The sequence below is a fragment of the Festucalex cinctus genome, chromosome 8 (genome assembly GCF_051991245.1).
Source record: "Festucalex cinctus isolate MCC-2025b chromosome 8, RoL_Fcin_1.0, whole genome shotgun sequence".
Classification (NCBI taxonomy): domain Eukaryota; kingdom Metazoa; phylum Chordata; class Actinopteri; order Syngnathiformes; family Syngnathidae; genus Festucalex; species Festucalex cinctus.
Window position 1 is genome coordinate 25,771,016 of NC_135418.1, and position 23,043 is coordinate 25,794,058.

A 23,043-nucleotide genomic window follows, 5' to 3' on the forward strand; every position below is an offset into this window, starting at 1 on the left:
GTGCCAATATATTTTGTGATTATATTGCAGCCTCCTTTTTCCCCTTCTTTTTTTTTTTACCTTTAAATTTTGCTTAAAAATCAGTCAATTTTGGTTACATCTCATCTTAACTCATTGACTGCCATTGACGGAAAAAGACGTCAAATAATGGATTTTTGCTGGGCTGGCAGTGAATGTGTTAATGTCCCAGTCCTAGCCTCACCTCCAGCTTGGCAAACTTCTCCGCCTTGTAGCAGGCGTACTCGGCATTGATGAGCTTGGTGAAGAGGAACTCGCGGAGCTCGGTGGCCTGACGAGAGCAACGGAATGAGAAGAAGAAATGTAAAGCTACACTGCCGGGGTGAGGTCAGGTTTTCCTTGCTCACGTGACGTCATCGCCGACCTTTCTGAAGATGGCCGGGTCAGGCAGGGCCGGCCCAAAGAAGGGCACGTCGTCCCTCGCTGTCACTGATACCTGATTGGGAGGAAAAGTGACATATAAGACGAGGTTGCTGCGATTGGTTGGCAACCAGTCCAGGGTGTCCCCCGCCTACTACCCATAGCCAGCTGAGATAGGTTCCAGCACCCCCTGCGACCCTTGTGAGGAATAAGCGGTCAAGAAAATGGATGGATGGAAGAGAAATGGATGGAAGATGGGAGAGCAAACCTTGTACGTGACGTTGTCCGTACACGCGTGCTCCACCTGGACCACCACGTACGCGTGCAGGAAGTTGGACTGGATCATGTCGGGAACGAAGGGCGTGTTCTCTTCCTGGAACACGATGGCGACAATGTCGTTGCCTATGTGCCTCTTCCTCTGCAGCTGGTATGACACAAGCATGGGTCATTTGTAAGATGTGTACGATTATTTAAAGAATACGAGTGATCAAAGCAAAATGGTATTCAAATTAAACTATAAGGCATTTCAGAATAGCGCAATCATTAATATTAGGGATGGGTGAGAATCGAGACAGTATAATAAAACTAGATTAAGTGCAATTTCTCGAGAAATTGTTTGGGAATGCTGAAAGCTGAATGCTAATAGCTGAATGCTAATAGCTGAATGCTAAGCTAAATGCCTATAAAATAAAATTACAAAGTAATTACATAACTTGCAATTACTAGTAATAGTAGTAGTAGTAGTAGTAGTAGTAATATTACATGAGTTGTGTATTTAGTGGATTTAGAAATATGTTTTTAGGGATGCACGATAATGCTAATACCGATATGATACCGATAAACCAAAATTTAGAAAGTGCCGATGTCGATAACCGATACGTCGATAATTGTTGTTTTGCTTAAAGCTTAGCATTAGCATAAGCTTAGCATGCTAACTCAGCATTAGCTTAGCATCAGCATTAGCTTAGCATGCTAACCTAGCATGCTAAATTAACATTAGCATGCTAACTTAATTATTAGCATTAACTTAGCATAATGGCCATGGATATATTTGCAATGTACAATCGGAAGTGGGATTCGAACCCATGACCTCCTGCTGACTGAACAATGCACTCTCCCAACTACGCCATTGAGCAGTACCAGAGTGCTGGTAATGATGGTCAGTTGTGTGTATGGAAGTGGGTGTGGAAAGTGGGACTTGGAAAAAGTTCCATGTCAGTCCCATTGAAAATGAATGAAGAAAAGTGGATCTTTAACATGAAATTGTGCGAGTACTGTAAAATTAAATATAATTCGAATTTGGCTCTAGATTAGTAGACCGTTTCCCTGGAAAGCAGCGTTAGACATAAAAAAAGGGGAACAAAATGCCGAGCAGTGGAAGCTTCATCAGCGATGACTTTATTGGCTGTCATCTTTCATATGTACATAAACGCGCAATGCAGCCATGCGAATAACACGCTTCTCATTTTCTCCACGCAGATACGCTTTGAACGCCCCGCGAGCGCGGAATTGGACAAAGGCCCGCTCGGAATCCTCTCAAAGTGTTCAAATTGGAATGGCGTGGACATCCACCAAGGCCAAAAGTGCAGGAAGTGCAGAAAGTCTCACTCACAGGGACGTTTTTAGAAACAGGCTGATAAAAGATTTCCCTTCTTTTTTTTCCCTTTCATTTCACACCAGACGACTGGGCTGGCACACACTTGTATACAAGCCAATAAAATGTCATTTTTTCAGAGCATGTCTCCTTTTAAGACTATAAATCAAATTATGGAAATGAGGAAGCACCCAAGAAGCAACTTGGCAAAGGTAATTGCTCTGATTTGTCAACCTTTTATTCTCCTGACTCAAGAATCAGGCCATGTGAGATGTCCGCCCATTTGATATCAGATTGGAGGGTTACCATGGTAACAAACTTAATAAAGCGCACCAAAGACTCGTGAGGTACTAACACAACATCTTACGTGGCGAACGCCAGCATTGGTGCAGTGACAGAACCTCCTTTACAATTCTCAAATCCAACATGGGTCACTATATAATGAATCCTTTACTCGTTTATTGAGTTGAGACCTTGTTAGTACTAATTAGCGTCATCATACCTGCTGGGAGTCCCCCTCGGTGTAAGGCAGCTTGGTGGAGACGTGGAACATGATCTCCTTGCCGTGGAAGTTGGTGTAAACTGATTCCGTCCCCGTTTGGCCGTGCGTGACATCGAGGCCACCTCGAAACCTGAGTCGGAGAGACGGATGAGACGAGAGATTCTTCCAGAGGTTGGAGAGAGTCGCATATGTGCAAGTCGTACATAAATTTTAAGTCTTAATCGTCAAGTTCCAAGCAAGTCCCAAGTTACAGTGGCACAAAGTCCAGTCAAGTCATTATTTACTCGATAAAACATGCAGTAATAACATAGTTAACTCATTCACTCCCGACTGGATTTTGACTGATTTTGCAAGGCCCACAGAATACTGTGTTCTATTGCTATAAAAACATGGAACCTGCCAAAAGAAAGATTAGAGTCTCTTCTTTGATCAGGAAAAAAAAAGTACATTTGTATTTGTTTCCGTTTTGCAGCAGTTAGCATTAGAATATATCTAAGTTTAAACAATATTACATTCCTGGTGAAAACACTGGCAAAAAGAGCTTGACGCAACAAAGTCCTGGTTGATCTAATACTCTGCTGCCACCCGCTGGCTGTTTTTATCATCGCTTTAAGCCGCCTCTCTATGTCAGAAGCTGCATCAAAGCCTTCTGTATGCTCTTCAATTTAAAAAAAATAAAAAATAAAAAAAACGAGTAGACATGTGTTTGGGATTGAATGAGTTAACCGGAATGCACAGATTTAAACAGCTTGTGCATCATCACGATTAATTTCTTTCAAAGCCTTAGAAGACAGTCAACAAGACACAAACTAATGAAACGAAGACTTTCACAACTACAGTCATTAAACTGCAAGAATACTGTAATTTCATTTTTGCAGAAGATAAATGCTTCAAGCTTATATCCATTCAAGTCTTTGAGTAGCTTATTCTGTGAGTCGCAAGTCACACAAATTGTCGACTTTAGTCTCTGGATTCTTCCATCCGGCCAGCCACACATGACAAATGGCCCTCAATTACCTTCTATTAAGGGTTCATTTATAGGTGATGCGTAATCAATACTGAGGTAATGGCCAGACATGAGGCAGAGTACTTTAAATAGAGCTGAGAACAGCAACATACGAGTGTCCCATTGTCAGGGTAGCAATAATACAGCATGAAGAAAACGCACAGAAACGTTTGTTTTTCACGTCTGCCGAAAGCATTCAAGTCAGCTGCAAACGTGTTGTTTCCAGCTGTCAAGCAGCATTAGGGTACGCACCTTAGCATTTAGTTAATGGGATAATAAACATTTAGCAGCCAAAGCAAAGCCATCACTGATTAGCAGGGGTGGAGGAACAATGGAAAGGTGGGAAACATGCATCATTATTGACTTTGCAACCTCGTGAATATCATTCAGAACAAATCGCATTTGAATGGCAGACCATTCAAAACCAATATAGTTCTGACATGGATAAATACTTCTTTAACTCATTTGCTCCCAATAACGTGTAAATATGTTTTTTTTTATGTTTTAAGTGTCCCAAAGACATATTTATACGTTTTTTGTTTTTGTTTTTTTTATGCTAGAGCATACATAAGGCTTTGATGCAGCCTCTCAACTGCAAAGAACGGTTGCAGAAATGGTAGTTATTACACAAACGGCCAGCAGGTGGCAGCAGAGCAAAGGAGATCAACCAGGGCCATGTGGAAAAAAAAAAGCTCAATTACTTCCAATTTGAAATAGATTTGTGAAAACTGATGAAACTTAGCTCTCTTCTAATGCTAATTGCTGCAAAACGGAAACAGATAGAAACATACTTTTTTTTCCTGATGAAAGAAGAGACTTTAATCTTTCTTTTGATAGATTCCATGCTTTTATAGCAGTAGAACACAATATTCTGTGGGCCTTGCAAAATCAGTTAAAATCTAGCAAAACAGCCGGGAGCGAACGGGATTGCGAAATGTGAAAATGGTTGGGAGTGAATGAGTTAAAAACTGCAGATCAGTTGAGAATTGTGATTATCTTATTAGTGCCGATTTGATCTTGTCTGGGGCATCACATTAAGACCAATAGGATTCTTGAGCTAATCTAGGGAAATTATCCTTCTGAGTTTGTTGCAAACCATGCGGATGAAAACTTGAAGGAATAGAAAAAAAGAGCAGGCTCACCCTTTAAAGTCATGCAGCTCAATCTTCTGGCCCAGAAACTCCAAGAACTCCACAAAAGCCGGACTTTCTTCCATGTTCCCAAAGACTTCCTCTTCCGTGGTCTGCAAGAATAAACACCAAGATAAGAACATCTGTCAGGAGCAGTGACTCCTCTTCAAAAACAAACATCTCGGGAGTAGCACTCGCCTGACCAAACTTTTGATAAATGACTCCAAACTTGAAATTGTTGTTGATGACGTGCTCGTCAAAGGTGACAATGAGGCGTGACGCCTGGGGACCAGATGATAGTCAAAAAGACTTTTAAAAAAAATCGAAAGTTGAAAGGACTTACCTTTGGGTAGAGAACTGGATAAAACCGATCAACGTTTACTTCCTCACAGACAAGCTGAATTCCCCGCGAAGAAAAGATGAATTAGGAAATGGAAAAACTTTGCTCGGTGTCTTTGAATGATATTTTTCTTACCTTGGCCATCTGGACCACATTGGGGAACTCTGTGAGGCAGGAAATGGGGATGACATCGTGATAGGTTTTTAGCCGGGAGCTGAAAGTCAAACAGTTATTCAATTATTAAGAGTGATTTTAGGACTCTTGGAAAATAAGTAAATAAATAAATAAATAAATAAATAAATAAATACATTTTTGGGGGGAGCTTTTTTTTTTTTTTTTTTTTTTTTTTCTGACTTTTTAATATAATATATATATATATATATATATATATATATATTCGGGTGAAAAAAATTACTCAGAAAAACATTTTTAAAAATTATCCAGAAAAAACGGGGAAAATTATTAAAAATAAAATAAAATAAAATAAAAATAATAATAAAAAAACAGAAAAAAATCTCAGATGAATATTTTGTTTTAATGTTTTTTTATATATATTTTTCACGTTTTTCTGAATATTTTTCCACCTGTTTTCCACATTTTTTTTTTATGACAGAAAAAAAGTATGCAGTAAAACAGAAAAAAAATATTCACAAAAAAATACACAACAAAACAAAGCTCCCAAAATAATTAGTAAGAAAAACAGATGTTTTTGTTTAGTTTTGTTTCCTCAAATAAATGCAATAAGCCCTTTCAGACTTTTGTGTTATTAAGGGCTATACAAATAAACTTGACTTGACTTCTCATCTGTGCTGTAACAGTCACAATTCTCTGATGCTGCTATGGGATTTGACAAATTGTTACAGAGTGCCAAGTTATCAACAAGGCCACTTAGTTCTCCTCTTGAGCAAAAAAAATAAAAAATAAAAAATAAAAAATCTGTGGGATTCTAAACTGTGACTACTCATCTACCTCCTCCCCCAGTGTAAAAGAAAGAATACAATAACGATGTAGGCCGGGTGACTCTAAGCTTGCATCATCCACTCGACAGCGCCATTAAAAGAAATCCAATGTGGCTTTTAGAATGTGGAGTGGAAACTCAAATGAATTCATCAGTTAAGTGAGTAGCGGGGGCGCCGGCTCGCCAATGCGCGGTCATTATTCTCGCACAATGTGCCAGTGGAGAGTAGGAATTAAAGTCAACAATTCACACCGAGTGCCTCGTGTTTGCTCCACAAACATTTAAACCCCGTTCACTTTCCCATTCATGGGCATGATGTTGAGTGTTTGTCCGAGCGAGACTGTCATTTGGGGAACACGGCTCAATGTGACCCGTTTCCAACATCGGGAACAGTCGTGCAAATCACAGGCTCCGAAAGCGTCGTATAAATAAATCAGCAGCTCTCTAAGTGCTTTTCCATAAAGCGGGATTTATCTTTCTGCTGTTTGGTTTCGATGCACCCCCAATATCATACGAGTTGAGCTCTAGCGTGGCTTCGCATCTCAATTAGTGATCCGGATATTTACATAAGAATGAGCTCACACAAATCTGAGTTTTTGCTTCTTTGCAATTTGGAAAATTTTTCACAAAAAAAAAAAAGAACTTTATCCAAATTATCCGTGCTCAGGTGGAGTTGTAAAAACAACACAAAACCCTAACCATAAGTCCTCACCCTTAGACTCCAACTGACTAATGGGGATAAGCAGTATACCGTACTTGTAGAAAATGAACGGATGGATTCATCTATACCCAAAGCTGTTTATATGACATTAATTCAAGTTAACTCATTCACTCCCAGCCATTTTCACTGAGGCAACCCCCTTCGCTCCCGGTTGTTTTACTGGATTTTGGCTAATTTTGCAAGACTCACAGAATATTGTGTTCTATTGCTATAAAAACATAGAACATACCAAAAGAAAGATTAGAGTCTCTACTTCCATCAGGGGAGAAAAAATATAAATATTTGTATCTGTTTCCGTTTTTCAGCAATTAGCAGTATAATATATGTAAGTTTAATCAATATTAAATTCCTGGTGAAAAAACTGGCAAAAAGAGCTTGATGAAACAAGGTCCTGGTTGATCTCACACTCTGCTGCCACCTGCTGTCCGTTATTTTTGTTTGTTTGTTTTTAAATAACTACCATTGCTTTAAGCCACCTCGCTATGTCAGAAGATGTATCAAAGCCTTCTGTATGCTCTTGCATTAAAAAAGAAACAAAAAAACAAACAAACAAAATGTGCAAACATGTTTTTGGGATTGAATGAGTTCAAATAGTCAACCCTTAATCCAAACCCTAACCCCAATCCCTAATTCTAGCCCTAGCATCAACCCAAGGCAGACTAACAATTCCGTTACTAATGATTTCTCCGAAGAGTTTCCCTCACTCTATTAAAACTCCATATGGCGTTCATAAAAGTTGAAGTCCCTGCAACAATAGCAGTCGGAAATCACATCTCATTGAAGGACAAATTAATGTGGACGGTCAGCTAACAGCTTGTGGTTGGTTCAGACCGGGGCCATTCTCCCCGCAGCAATGCCCTTTATGAGCAATTATAGCCGGGGGATGCGCTTTTGAAATGAATCGCCTGATGGACGCGCCGAACCGCTGCTCTTCCTCTGCGTCATTATCGGCGTCCCTTGAGTTGCTCTCTGGGGGGGGGGGGGGGGGGGGGGGGGGGATGAAATTCAAACTGAGTCATTTGTGAGCTCCGTTTTTTGATAGGGGCGGAGAATATCGCTTGATCTCCTAGCATTAAAGACATAAAAATGTGGCGATGATAAATAAGTGACCACGGGCGCAGAATGGTAGCCATTTAAAAAATATCATAATCAGTAGACGCGACGCACCGTAGCATCAACCGCAGATGCTCCTGATCCCCGATGACATCATACTTTAATGAGAAGACCAAGTGGCCCAGGGCGGCGTCCATGGTGTAGTAATTAAAGTGCTCCTGGGAGAAGATAGGCAGAAGATTTCATGCATGCAAGATCTGACGAGGGATAACACAATAAAGAAAAGCCATGATCACAAACACATCGGCGATGAGAACGATCGTTATTTTCAGTCGAGTAAGTCATCATCATTTAATTCTATTTTGTGCAGTTTGGGAAATACAAGATTGAATTGGCTCACTTTGCCCATGAATTGTTTCCTGTAGATCTTGGCAGAGCTGTTGGTCTCGAGTTTGACGTAGGAGGCGGGGCATAGAGGTTGCACCGCCTCGGGTGTCCCTCTAGGCTCGTGATTGGTCCCCTCGATCCAGTAGCCCCCAAACTGGGGAAGCAAGATGAGCGGGAACGGGCTACTGCGACCAAGAACCTGTGATTGACAGTATGCGTGTAAGCAAAGAAAATATTGGTTGAAATTTTCTCAGCAGTGCTCAAACAGTCACATTACTCAATCCATATTCCAATTTGGGGATGGATTTTTATTATTGTCAAAAACTGTAATATTATATGTCATGTTACTGGTGCTGCATTTAAGTCGGGTTTGCTCAATTATGGCCCTCAAGGGACGGAGTCCTGCAGGTTTTAGATATTTCCGAGGATACTGTTTTCTTAGACTATGTCAAATATTTAATCCAGATTTTGAGTTATTTCAGTGATCTACAAAGCATTAATCAATTTGCTGGATGGTCACAAAGCAAGTTCTGCCAAATTTGTTGCCGATATGTTGATTTTGGCAAAACAAGAGCTGCCAAACAATTACATTGGTTTAATTCACATTAATCACATCTTTGAATTGCGATTAATCGCGATTAATCGCAAAATCAAAAAGGCTTTTTTAATCAACATTTTTTGCCCACCAAATTTAACAGAGCATCTGTTATGTGTAAAAAAAAATTCATCTTCTAAATTTTTGTATCCACTGCACACGCTCACCGTCCTCTTTTTCTAATCAGTTAATTATTTGCATTAAAAAAAAAAAGACCACAATAGTTTTACATGATCAAACATTCTGAATCTCATACGCAAACATTTACTAAATTGTTTACTTTAATGCATGTAGTAAACATTTATTGCTCAAACACAACCTGGGCTACCTTTAGCGTGACCAAGTTAAAAGATCATTTGTGGTCAAAATTAATAGTGTGATTAATCTGCGTCAATACATGATTAATGTGCTAATTTTTTTCAAAATAAAACACACAAAATATTTGAGTTTTCTGCACATGCTCAGTACCTCATGCACACTGGGATATGGGATGTAGTCCTCTTCTGTCTGTAGGGACGGAAACAAAACATGAGTCAAGCAAACAAAACGATGCTTCCGGTCCAAACCTGAACTGAGCGCCATCGCACTCGACAATCGTGCGGCTCGGCGTTTTTCAGGGTCACTTGTGCGACTCTGCAAACATGCACTATCACTTACAGCAGGATTTGCCTTCCAAGCGCGTGAACGCCCTTTTGTCAGCACGTAGCCTCTCATTTGAATCAAATGCTGTTACTTGGCAAATGGCTTTGATTGGTGAGCTCCTTGCTAATGCATTCCTTAGTTAAACACACACCGCTGAACATTCATTTCACCACTTGGAAGTTTCATCTCCAATTTCACCCTCTGATTCTTGTGCCAGTCATAGCTCCTGCCTGTGCCTCAATTTTGTGATTCAGGGAGAGATTGGGGAACATTTTGAAAGCTGCCCAATCTTTAAAAAATAGATATACACTGCAGCCACAGAATGTATTGGTTTTTTGGTTTTTTTTGCGACCTGTGCTCTAACTAGAAGATAATACGTAGAAGAAACTAGAATATATTACGTAGTGTATCCTCAATGTTTAACTCAGATTAGAACTCAATTCCAAGAATTTGTGATAGTTTTCCAAGCGTCCTCATAAGTAGTCCCGATTCTCAATACCAGAAACATTGCGAGTCAGTTTAGCCTAAACTTGACAGCGAACCAAAAAAATATGGAAGGAAGATATGGACAGACCACTTTTTAAATATAAAATATTATATCTAGCAGACAGAACTGGCTGCTCTGTGTCTCGCTTGTTCTTATGGGGGTTCCACAGGGTTCTGTTTCAGGGCTGCCGACTTTCTCCTTGTATTTAGTGTCCCTGGGTTCCATCTTGAGAAAGCATGGTATGTCATTTCATGGCTATGTGATAATTGTCAGATTTGTATGCCAGAATAAAATACATTTTCCTTAAAATTGCTTTTACTTGGTTTTGAAGCCTGGCTGGGTTCGAACATGTTAAATTTTAATGAAGAGAAAATCAAAGTGATGATGGTTGGTCTCAGTGACCCTTTGTAAGCCATCAGTATCATACTTGGGCATTAAATTGGACAATGATTTTAAATTGGAGGGGCAAAGTGATGAAATATTTAAGTCCATCTTGAGGCAGCTCACAAAGGGGAATCTTTTTTTTTTTTTTTTTTACACAGCAGCACCTGATTCATAATGTCATCACATCTCGGTGGAATTACTGTAATGCACTTTACTTTTAAATCAGCCAGTCCTAATTTCTCCACTTGCTTCAACTGGAACATGTAAGAGGGAACTCGTAACTCTAAGGGCTTCCTGTGTACTTAAAGGCGCAGTCTGCCGGTTTCACTTTTTAAATATAGTATTTAAACAACCTACTTCTCAATTTACAGGTCTGGGCTTTTTTTCACGTGTGAGGGTGATTTTGTCCAAACCCCCACACTCCCAGCCTGTATTTTGCCATTTTTTGTTTGTTTTGTAAACAGCGGGACGTTTCTGTGGAAAAAGAGTGTTTACGACGCTCCAGCCAATCGCAGAGCAGGGGGTGGCGTGTCGCAAACGGGGGTGGACGAACGTGTCGGCTGCGTGACGTCACTCCCGCGGTAATTTGAAAGCACGCACGGATTTTTTTTTTCTTCACTCACTCATTCACACACGTAAACCTCTGTGAGTGAGTGAGTGAGTGAGTGTGTGTGTGAGTGAGTGAGTGAGTGAGTGTGTGAGTGAGTGTGTGTGTGAGTGAGTGAGTGAGTGAGTGTGTGAGTGAGTGAGTGAGTGAGTGTGTGAGTGAGTGAGTGAGTGAGTGAGTGAGTGAGTGAGTGAGTGAGTGAGTGAGTGAGTGAGTGAGTGAGTGAGAAAAAAAATTATAATCCGTGCGTACTTTCAACACTGTCTTTCAACAGAAACGTCCCGCTGTTTACAAAACACGAAATACACAAAATGACAAAATACAGGCAATCACCACCAAAGATGAACATAAACCCAGATGTGTAGACTGAGAGAAAGTTAAAGTGTGTACATCCTGTATTTAAAAAGTGCATTTTCCTGAGTGAAACCGGCATACTGGGCCTTTAAGAGGTCATTTTAATATTTTGCTATTTAATATCAAATCTCAAAATGGTCTTTATTTTAATGGACCTTTATTGTTCATATTTAAAACACTTCTCCAATCCGAGACGCTGCCCTTGTTTTTGTCTTAAAAAAAATGTTTTCACCTTTAATGCAGTTTGATTTTATTTAAACTGAATTTTGCTCAATTATACTACATTATATGTTCAACTTCATTTATGTGCAGCAACTTGTTTTAGTGTTGTTGTTTTTTTTAAGTATTCCATAAATCGAACTGAGCGTTGTGAAAGCCAAAGAAAGTGAACTCCCCCCACAAAGTGCACCTGAGCTCCTGAAAAATCACAACGATGCGCACCTGAGCCCCCATAACGAGAATATGTAGTATCCCACCCAGTGTTTACGTTCCCAGTTTTGTTTGTTCCCTGCAAGGTTTCTAATCGTGACCACCTATTGTTCAGCTTTTGTGACAGCAAAACTCCCGTGCAGAATCGACACTGTACCAAATGTTGAAATCCAAATGCGTAATCCCCCATCTAGGTAACGCGGGGATTTGGCACGGTCGCAGTCGGTGAGCATGCTTAAAAAGCCTGTCAGACAGCTGATAAGGAAGAATTTTCGTACATCATCCATCACGGATTCGTTTCCGCGTTGTGCTCGGCGAGGTGATGGGAGGATTTGTGACTCACTTTGAGGGGCGGAGGGAGGGGGCATCTCTGCTCGTCCATTCTGCAACCCTGCAGACAGGAAGAAGCGTATCAAAGGATGCGAACAGAGCAGGTGAAAAAAAAAAAAAAAAAGCACCACAGCAGCTTTCAACAAGCTCAACAGAAGCGTTTGTTTTATTATTTTTTTCCCGAAGCGTCAAAGTCATTCCTGGTGCAGCACGGAGGTGTCAGATTATTCTTTGTTGCCTGTGACTCATGTTACATAAAGTCAATCTGATGCTGGCGGAGGAGGTAAAAGATGCTCCAAAAAAAGATAAATGGGGAAAATGCCAAACTCCAGAAGTCATTAAGCAGAAATGCTCGTGTGGACTGAAGAATGCCAGGGAGGGATTTTTTTTTTTTTTTTTTTTTTTTCCCCCGCCATTGTAACCATTCTTATTCTGCTGACACTTCCCAAAGCCCAGAGTGTGTTTACGAGTAAGAGTGAGAATTAAAAAAAAAACACATTGCTGATCAGTAAGCTGTTTGTGTGGAAAACCCCACAGCGAGACTTGAGATGCATCAAATGTTGATGCTGATCTTTTTGGACAATGGAGAAGATGGGGGGGAAAGGGAACAGGGAACAGGGAATGCTTTGAAGCAAAATCCTTCTTTTTCTTTTTGCAGTACAATAAAACATGAACGCGCAGTATGCAACTCCCTCAGACTTTTCTATTCGGCTCTAGCAGTCACAAATCTCAATCAAACACCTTCAAACTTTGAAATAGCTCAGTAGAACGTGCAACTGCTTTAGGCAACTCACAAGATCTGCAACAGAGGATTCTATTCGGCACTCGATCATCTTGGAACTTAGAGGTGATGTAATGCAACAGATGCTGGACAATGAATATTTGTGTGGTGGCATTTATGTGTTCTATCCATTCCAGGATGCACCCATTGTGGTTTTTCGTCAGCGCTCTAGCAGTCACAATTCCTAATTGATCACTTTTCATTTATTCATTTATTTCAGGCAATAATCAACATTAACAATATATCAATTTTCCTAGACACATTTTTCTAAACCTAGCCTGAAAAGGAGTGGGAGGAAGAAAAACTTATTAAGTCCCACCCCCAATATCATTAGTATCAAAACAAATTTAGCTACTTTCCTACAAACTTGCACTAACCAACAGCGGTTGTCATAATACTGAAAAACTATGTGTTTACAAACAATGTGTTAATTAATTCATTCACTCCCAGCCATTTTCACAGAAGCAATCCCGTTCGCTCCCGGCTGTTTTACTGGATTTTCACTGATTTTGCAGGGCCCACAGAATATTGTGTTATAAAAAGCATGGAACCTCCCAAAATAAAGATTAAAGTCTCCTCATCAGGAAAAAAAAGTATGTTTCTGTTTCCGTTTTGCAGCAATTAGCATTAGAAGAGAGCTAAGTTTCATCAGTTTTCACAAATCTATTTAAAATTGTAAGTAATTGAGCTTTTTTTCTACATGGCCCTGGTTGATCTCCTTTGCTCTGCTGCCACCTGCTGGCCGTTTGTGTAATAACTACCATTTCTGCAACCGTTCGTTGCAGTTGAGAGGCTGCATCAAAGCCTTCTGTATGCTCTAGCATAAAAAACAAAACAAAAAACAAACGTATAAATACGTCTTTGGGACACTTAGAACATAAAAAAAACAAAAACAAAACGTATTTATCCGTTATTGGGAGTAAATGAGTTAAGTAACATGACATCAGCAGCTCATACCAGCAATGGTAATAAAAAATATCACCTTTAATGGGAGAAGAAAAAAAAATGGAATGGGGATGTTTTCAGGAGACATCCCTTTCTTTCACTTTCACTTTGCATAGCGAACAACAAAACATGGAACTGCAGTATTGCAGCTCACAGGTTCTCCTATAGACTTTTCTTTTCGGCGCTTTCGTCATAATTCTCAATTAATCGCCGTCAAAACTTAGAAACAGCTCGACACGATGTAATGAAATACATAATGGCTATTGACTGATGTTGCTGTGGCATTTATATGGTGTACTCCATTCAGGATTTACGTGTCATTGAGTTCATGGCGGCTTCTTGTCAGCACGGCAGGAGTCGTAATTTTTAATTGATCACCTTCAGTGAAGGAAGATGGCACTTCCTTTATCTCTCTTTTCCCCATTTCCTTCCCTTCACCTTGCACAGTAAAACATGCAACTGCTTTATGCAACTTACCAGATCTGTCCCAGAGAATTCTATTCGGCACTCGATCCTCAATCACTTTAAAACTTCGATAGAATGCAATGTAATACACTGATGCGTGACATTCATGTGTTGTATTCATTCCAGGATGGATATTATCACTTAGCCCTGTTTCTCGTCAGTGCTCGAGCAGTCACAATTCTTAACTCATTCACTGCCAATGACGACTATAGACGTCAAAAATCCAATCCAGCCAGTGCAAATTTTGACAAGAAATGTGAATTTAGTTTTAGTCATTCATTGTTTTCATTCATAGTTATTAATCCTCATTGTTATTAATAACAAAGATGACAACAATTTCATTGCTAAGTGCTACCATTGTGCATAGTGATTGGTCTTGGTCTTACTGAGACCACAAACTGGGTCTCGACCTCCAGAAGTCAATTGCTCCTTATTTTTGTCAACTAAAGTTGGATTAAAACTCAAATACAATTAGGTGACTAAGTTATGACTAAGGCTTTAATTAAATTTAGTCAGAAGACTATAAAACTACATTGAAAATTCTTTTTTTTTTTTTATTAAAATTTTAATTTATTTTTATTTTTTTCCAAAATTAACACTGGCCGTTTGCTTGGATTTTTGACGTCTATAGTTGTCATTGGCAGTGAATGATTTAATTGATTACCTTCAATGGAAGGAGATAAGGGTCCTCCATATGGGGTTTCTAGTCGGCATCCAAAGCACTCACAGTTCTCAATCGATCACCTTCAAACGTAGAGATGGATAGCCAGGATGTATATTGTAATATTTGTGTAGCAATCATGCGCTCTACTCATTTCAGGATGCACGTGTCATTGAGCCTGTCGAGATTCTCACGTCAGCACCGTTGCAGTTCTTTATGGATCACGTTCAGTGGGGCAAGATGAAGCAAAATGGAACGGGGGGGTGCTTCAAGAGATGTCCTTCGCATTCTCCTTCACTTTGCATCGTGAAAAAAATAAAAACAAGGAACTGCTGTATGCGACTCACATTTGTTGTCATTGACTCTTTTACTCTTCTATCTGTTGAGATTATTGACCCCCGAAGAATGCATCACACAAAGTTCATCACTTTTCACCAACTTTGAACCCTTTCGCCGTGCAGTTTTTATCAACAAAGTGGATGCTAAAACGTGAAAAGAAATGCCAACGGTATCATGGACAACTGCAGTCCATACGAGTGATTGCAATCACAACAAAAGCAAGGCAGCAAAAGGCTGAAGCCAGCAAATACAGAAACACACATGAAAGGCAAATTGAGAGTTACAGTGACGCATAAAACGTTGCAGCTGCAGGTTGTCCGGAATACCAAAAGAGCAGGAAAGGCAGGCTGGCGCATCAAGGGAGAAATAAATTGCATTTTGTGGCGTGAAATTCAGAGAAAGGCGTTTGATTATAGCTAGAGGAAGTGCCGTGGTTCAGCCGGAGAAAAGCCACTTAACGGTACCTGCATCCGCTCGATCATGGCAAACAGGTCCGAGGTCTGAAGTGGGGGTGGGGGGGTTGGGGGGGGAAGAGTTGACACAGAGGATTCCTTTAGACTTGTTTTTGATATCATTTCCCACTGGTCTTCACTCAACACAAACACCTTATTTGGAAATCTCTCGACTCTTTAAAAATGTCATGTTTTGAGTTATCCCTGCGCTCTTGAACGTTGTAAACAAGCAGCTCTTCGGGGATAAAATAAACCCATCATTTGACAAGCAATTAGGCGGAGGATACTTTTGAAATTACCAAAATGTGTTAAACAGGCCTGTTTATTAACAATCCCCGGTAAGGAATTACAGTATGTTATTATGTGTATTAAGTCTTATTAGAGAATGTCGGTTGTTTATAAGCATTGCTGTAATTTACATAAGCACTATTTTGTGGGATTTTGTTGTTGTTTTTTTTTGTTTTTTTTATTGTGACCTTTATTAGTATCGCCAACCTTTCCACAATATCGTGATAATTATCGTACCATGACCTTTATATCGTGATAATATCGTATCGTGATGTTTGGATATCGTTACATCCCTACTAACTATAGCCTTTCTTCATAAACGAGTTCCCAAAAATGGTCACATACATTTAATTATAGAGTATATGCAAGAGTGTTCGTACGAGGCGTACACACGTTAAAGGCTCGCACATCTGGCCTAATGCTTGTTGTGTACTCAGGCCTATTTGTTCACCATGTAACACAAGTGGACTGAAATGCCAGGCTGATGTTTCCACATGACATCTTAAATTTACTAAGGGCCATCGCGGGGGCGGGCCAAACGCACATGCATACACATACACACAAGCACACATCAAGCATACATGTGCATACCACTACTGGTTTTACACCCTTTTTTGATGGGTAGACATCTTAAAAAAAAAAAAAAAGTTTGAGTATTAATGATTGCAGTGCTCGCGATCGCATTTACCGGAACACTAAGGTGGTTAAAGAAGCCGTCGCCATTACCCATACTTGAATTCATCTGACAATGTTTGCATGCTTTGGTACTGCTGCTTTGGTTAGCAAATGGACTATACCAGGGGTGTCAAATTCATATTTGTCGAGGGCCAAATGTTGTTTGATACAAAAGGACCCAATCTTAATTTCTTTTTTTTTTTTTTACCCAAATTTGGGTTAAATTGACCCAAGTAGAGGATCAGTCCATTTTTGACACATAGATGTTTTGTTTTGTTTTGTTTTTTTACCCGTTTTTAGAATGTACACAACAAATTGATAGATACCTCATTCTAAAATAAAAATCAAAGCTAACAGCTGTTCAAAGTTAAGTTACTGTAAAAAAAAAAAAAAAAAAAAAAAAAAGGGGGGGGGGCTGGACGATGGGGAGAGGCTTGGTGCCATTCATACAACAGAATAATATTTTGTGTTCAACTTATCAGGCGCAGATCAAATTGAGTCTAGATCATTATTTCGTGTAAATACTTTTTTCATGAGGTTATTCTAATGTAAAATATTTGTTTTGGCTCAATAATGGATGGTAAACACTGTATTAGAAGGTCAGATTTGATCAAATAAAGTATAAAGTTCCAACTTTATCTTCTTTTAAGACATTTTGCGCCCACTCCCAGCCCCCAAATGTGGTGCCCAGGTTGACCTCAATGCCCCTCCCCACAACCCTCCCGCTACACCGACCAGTGAACCACAAGCACAATGCTCTCTCCCCGGAGGAGGTCAGACAAAACAAGAGCCGAAACGTCTCATCTGGAAACAGCAGTTGCCTGCCAATCTTTGAGGGGGCAAAAAAAAAAAAAAAAAAAATCATACTCACATCGCTCAGGCATCTCCTGTTGAGCAGCGGTCTGCGGGGGGCGCTGTGGAGCAGCGCGTACGAGAAGGTGTTCGTCATCATGGTCGCGCAACGACGGGGAGCGCTAAAAGTCTGTCGATCAAAACAAACAAAAAAAACAAAAAAAACAAACAAACAAAAAAAGCAGGAGGAGATTTGAATCGGAGAAACGCGTTGGCGTGTGAGGAGCAAAACGTTGCCGTTGAAAATGTGAGGATGGGATTCCACTTCCTTCCTCTTTTTGCAGTACAGTACGCGCACTTGCACTGCGGGAAGTTGAAGGAAGGGAGGAACAAAATGTCAGATGCTTTACACGCACACACATACACACACACGCACACACCAAATTCTACGCGCTTCTCGTTTTTGTTGAATCACAATACGGGAACATTCATCTTCCTCTCTGCAGCACGCACAAAAGGGGCCTCTTAACACATTCACTGCCAGCCCAGCAAAAATGCATTGCATCATTTGACGTCTTTTTCCGTCAAAGGCAGTGAATGAGTTAAAATGGTAGTCGTCTCTCAAACTTAATTACCACAACATCATGTTGTTCAGCCTGATGTTGCAATGTTTGCATGCTGATTTCATGTAACAGGTGTTTGCAAAGGGGGAATTATATTTTTGAAACTTTATTTACAGTAGGCCTAACTCTTTTCATGTATAAAAAAATGCAACTCAAAGTGCTGTGCAATTAAAACATCCAAAATACAACATGAAAATAAAACCCGCCCACAAACGCACAACTGAAAAACTTGAAAAAGACAGAACCCATGGAATTAAATGTGGGGTTCCCCAAGGTTCAAGTTTAGGCCCAATACTTTTTCATGCTTTCCCGTTTAAACTGCATTATCCAAACGCGACAACCAAACCAGGAAAACGGAGGTTTTAGTTATCGGCCCTGAAGGTCAGAGAGAGAAGTCTTTGCAATGCTCCATGTTAGAAACAAAAGGTCTAAATCTTTTTATTTACTTTTCCTTTAAATTTTATTTCATTCAATTCAAAAGGTAATGATGATGTCATTCTATTAAATGGGGAATGTTATGTAAAATGTTTAAACTTTTTACATCCTTCCAAAGAATAGTTGGGTCCTATCCACTTCCTGTAGATGAAAATGTGTGAGTGAGCTTGCTCTTCTGCACTACTGATTACTAGGGATGGAAGTAACGCCAATATCGTGATATCGCGATATTAAAACTGCCACAATATATTGTCGTCGTCATGTCTTGACAGTGAAAGCAGAGCACATTTGTTAAAAAATAAAAACAAACACGGGCGAATTTCCATTTGTGCAGTTCTAGCACCCCCTGGTGGTTAGCTTTTTAGTGCAGTTTAATTTTCACAAGGCATGTTTTGGCCCTTCTATGTTTAAAATCCACACTAATAGTCAGACGAAGGGGAATATATGTGCTTGCATTAGAAAGTGCCTCAATATATATATTATATTTATATATTTTTAATAATGGAATATTTTTCATTGCTGTAATGTACAAAAGCACAATATTGTGTGATTTTTTTTTAGTATGAGCTCTTTTTTTTTTTTTTAATAATATTATATTAATATTGTGACCTTTTTTTTGGATCGCCAACCTCCCCACAATATTGTGATAATTATCGTATCGCGACCTTGATATCATGATAATATCGTATCGTGATGTTCGAATATTATTACATCCCTACTCATGACATCATACCTGTCTTCCCATGACATAATCAGCAAAGCTCAGCGAGGATCCAGAGCCACTTTCAAATGAGGGCTGGAGCCTAACCAGTGGACTAAAACTGCCTGAAACGCTCTGAGGCATACACTGTCATGCAACAGTGTGTAGCACCACTACCGTGTCAAAGCCAAAAGGTACGCAGAGCTGCATGGAGTACAGATCAACAAATTCCAAGTAATTAAATAATCAATAGGATAATCGATTCCAAAAAGATTTGCTTGTGACGGCCCTAAATACGGCTTACATGCGGGTAAATCTCCAATCCAATCTACGTGCTTTGGTGCTGCTGTTTTACTGAGCGACTGGATCCAGACATCCACAGCCGTCTCTTTCCATCTCCGTGTCAGTACGCGACATGATCCTAGACTGAGCTGCCATCACTTTCACTTCATATGACGAGAGTGAGCGAGAGCGAGCGAGAGCGGGGACTTCTCCTACTCAGTCACACTGGCAGCCGCCAGATGATATCGCGAGCCCATTCCTAGCCCGCAAGGCCGCTTGCCGCCAAGAGCATACATCCTGACCATGTACGTTACATATTCGTGCAGGGCTTGAAAATGAATGGGAGAGCGGCGCAAACTTCAATGAGACGAATGCAAGATAATTGCAGACTCTCATTCAAATTCCCACCGCAAATAATAGGGGTCTACTGTATCCCTAACTTTGTGCGATTACCGTATTTTTCGGATTATACGTCGCTCCGGATTATAAATCGAACCAGTCAAAAAAATGCATAATTAAGAAGGAAAAAGCATATATAAGTCGCACTGGAGTATAAGTCGCATTTTTGGTAAAATCCAACACCAAAAACATACATGTCATCTTGAAAGGCAATTTAAAATTAAAATAAAAGAGAGAACAACAGGCTGAATAAGTGTACGGTATACTAACGTTACATGACTGACATGCCTGGTAAAGTCAGTTAACGACGTAACATATTAAGAGTTTGTGGAGAGCAGTGACGGGAGTCGGAGGCCGAGTGTTGAAGCACGGAGCCAAAGGCTGGCGTTTTATTGACATCAGCTTCCGAGGTCTTAACAGCAACTCCCCACTCAGCTAGAAGCTAACAGGTTAACTCCCCTTTTCCACATAACAAAACCTTCCCACCCGGAACTCTCCCTTCGTCCCAACGTTCCGTGGGTGAATTATGTTCCCATCACTACAAGTTATTCATATAACTCTAGCATAAAGAACATGCTAACAAGTTTACCAAACTATCAGTTTCACTCCAAATCACTAAATCCAATGAAATCTTCATCCTCGGCGTCACTTTTAAACAACTCCCCCAACTCGGGAGGTAGACGATGGCCGCTTCCTCTTCTACCGGCAATGTTGAACTTATCAACACAGGCCTAGAGCGCCCTCTTGCGGTTTAGTGTGAAAATAACATGTGAAATGATATAATAGTGTTAATTTCACACATAAGTCGCACCAAAGTATAAGTCGCACCCCCGGCCAAACTATGAAAAAAAAACTGCGACTTATAATCCGAAAAATACGGTAAATGAACACCCTTGTGACTTTTTAGTGGAAAAATAAAAATGTACACAACAAAAAAGCACCACGTCAGCACCAGAAAAACTAATACTCTGCAAAATTTCCTTCAGTGATGCCACCTGGGGATAATAACAGAGACGTGACCTTAGGCCAAGCAGATTCTTCAAAAAATCTGCTATTCAAACCACTAGGGGGCTTCTGTAAACAAAGAAGAAGGAAAACAAACCCCTGAAGGGTTGAGATTGAAAAACTGTCTGGTAGTGTTGATTAAGCAGCATGTACCTCGGCCAAATACAATGTTGTCGTCCTCCTGCGGCTGGTAGGTATTGACTTCAAGTGTCAGTCATAAAAAAAAAGCAATATTTTTCCCCTCCTCACCAGAAATAATGTTGGAAAAAGGAAACCGCTCACCTGCTCCAACCACTGAGCTACATCTGACGTGTGGAAATCTTGAAATGTTGTGTAACGAGATTGACGAATGTCATGCTGAATGCCATGAATGAATGTTGTCAGTGAAAATATGGAATCAAATTGAAAAAACTTAATGTGAAATGACATTGAATATAATGGATGTTGAATAATTGGACAATAATACAGCAGTATCAAGCAAAGAATGTATAATATGGCTCTTTTATCAATGTGGTGGTATGGGGTTTATTTTACCCACAAACTAAATAAATAAATACATAAATACATAAATAAATAAATATTTTCCAAAATCAACTTGAAGATGATGCCACAAGTTTCGCACACTCTCAAGCTCTCATAAAATAAAAAAAAATAAAAAAAACTTGAAAGCACAAGTTGAAGTTGCACAGCAGTGTGACTGAGAAGACAAACATCGAGGACTCGCATTGTTGGAAGAGCCGCCACCGTTTTAAAAAGCCCGAGATCTCTTCATCGCGGAGCGTCGCCTTATTAACCGGCACCGCCGCCCGACTGGCGGCCTTCGCCTCAGCGCCCGCCAAAAATCACAGCATGCAGACGTGTAAAAAAAAAAAGGAAAGGGCATAAATATCCATGAACCTCGACTGCACTGCTCCACGAGTTCATTAAGTCCACACAACGGAGCACAGCCTTTTTTTTTCCCCCTTTCATTTCCTTAGGCAAACATGCAAATGTTTCGCCTCTGAAGCAATACATCTTCTCCCCTAGTACCTCATTGATGCTTTCAGAGTTCGTCTCAGCCTCGAATGAAAAGCAGACTTCAAAGAGAGTCAATCAATGGCTGCAGAGGTCTGAATGGCTTCACCAAGCTACTGCTGCCAAGTCAATCGACTGCAGTTTATACCTTAGTGCGGTCAATGCGTGGGGTGGGCCCGCACGAGCCACTTCCACATGCTCGATTTCAAATGGAACATGTACGCATTAGAGAAGTGTAAAGGAGACGATCCTCAATGCAAAGTATTATTTCATTCACTCTTCTGTTGACTGACTGAGGGAGCGTCACCGCTTGGGAGTGGGCATCGGCAACGAGCTTGCTCCTAAACAAAATGCAATCAGAAGCAACACATAAAAAATGCATTTTGGGGGGGGAATTCCATCCACTACGATGAATATTGACAAACCAAGCATATGACAGGCAAAGTTAGCGCTAGCGTTGCCAACATAGCTTTCGTAAGAATTGACACAAAACATAAAAACGTAAGAGAGCTTTGATTACAGACACGCTTAAAATGAAGAAGTTGTGATCATTGTAGATGGTGAGAAAAATGAATGGAATGAGTCACCAGGAAGTAAAAGAAATTCAGACAGATACCAACGTAAGTAAAGTGGAGAAGTTGATCGTAAATACTGCAATATCCCATATTGCAACCAACAGAGCTGGTGGGGAAATGAGTAGAGTGTGTGGTTTCCCCAAGGTATGAATGTAGGTAGCCACAATGGGCTGCAGCAGAAATTCAAACAAAAGATAAACGTTTAGAGATGAACTGGAAGAACTGAAGAGTTTCAATGTCCTATATTTCTTCACCACAAATGCAGATTGTAGGGAAATAGAGTGTGATTTCCCGAGGCAGGGAAGAAAGTGCTAAGCATTGTCAGTACTTGTAAACACCATGACCATCCTATTTTGCTTTGCAAATGCAACTGTGCATTTATTTATTTTTTCCATCAATTGTTGGAATACAATTTCCTCTTTTGATTTCATTGCTGAAACCGTGCTTCACTGAAGTGGTTTGTTGACAAAATTACAACGTGCCGCCATGGAAATGTAAATAGAGTAACAAGGAAATGAAGGGTAAAATAATTTTGTTGTATGACAATATACTTTCTCAAGCATTTTGTGCGAACAAAAACAGAGAATAAGTGAAGTAAATTTCCACCCGGGTGCCAAACTTGCCAAAAAAAAAACGCGAATAATGTGTGGTGATTTTAACATTGACCTGTTAAATCCTAATGGACACCAGAAAACAACCGACTTTATAAATATGA

The 23,043-nt window shown here is 40.1% G+C and overlaps 1 protein-coding gene across 10 annotated transcripts in view; it reads right to left on the bottom strand.

Moving 5' to 3' along the window:
• Positions 1 to 23,043, bottom strand: part of rap1gapb (RAP1 GTPase activating protein b) — a 94,867-nt gene that overhangs the window by 10,482 nt on the left and 61,342 nt on the right. For 5 of the 10 annotated variants that reach the window (XM_077530987.1, XM_077530984.1, XM_077530983.1 and 2 more), the window contains 14 exons: positions 17,375 to 17,485; positions 15,553 to 15,588; positions 11,911 to 11,958; positions 9,133 to 9,171; positions 8,083 to 8,268; positions 7,797 to 7,900; positions 5,086 to 5,164; positions 4,954 to 5,007; positions 4,809 to 4,892; positions 4,623 to 4,723; positions 2,475 to 2,604; positions 647 to 802; positions 383 to 454; positions 203 to 289 (listed from right to left, as the gene is read on the bottom strand). In XM_077530987.1, the coding sequence (XP_077387113.1) occupies positions 203 to 289; positions 383 to 454; positions 647 to 802; positions 2,475 to 2,604; positions 4,623 to 4,723; positions 4,809 to 4,892; positions 4,954 to 5,007; positions 5,086 to 5,164; positions 7,797 to 7,900; positions 8,083 to 8,268; positions 9,133 to 9,171; positions 11,911 to 11,958; positions 15,553 to 15,588; positions 17,375 to 17,455 (1,257 nt within the window). In that variant the 5' untranslated portion in view covers positions 17,456 to 17,485. Of the gene's footprint in view, positions 1 to 202; positions 290 to 382; positions 455 to 646; positions 803 to 2,474; positions 2,605 to 4,622; positions 4,724 to 4,808; positions 4,893 to 4,953; positions 5,008 to 5,085; positions 5,165 to 7,796; positions 7,940 to 8,082; positions 8,269 to 9,132; positions 9,172 to 11,910; positions 11,959 to 15,552; positions 15,589 to 17,374; positions 17,486 to 23,043 lie in introns of those variants that run through there. The other 5 variants (XM_077530985.1, XM_077530989.1, XM_077530991.1 and 2 more) reach the window with 3 other exon arrangements.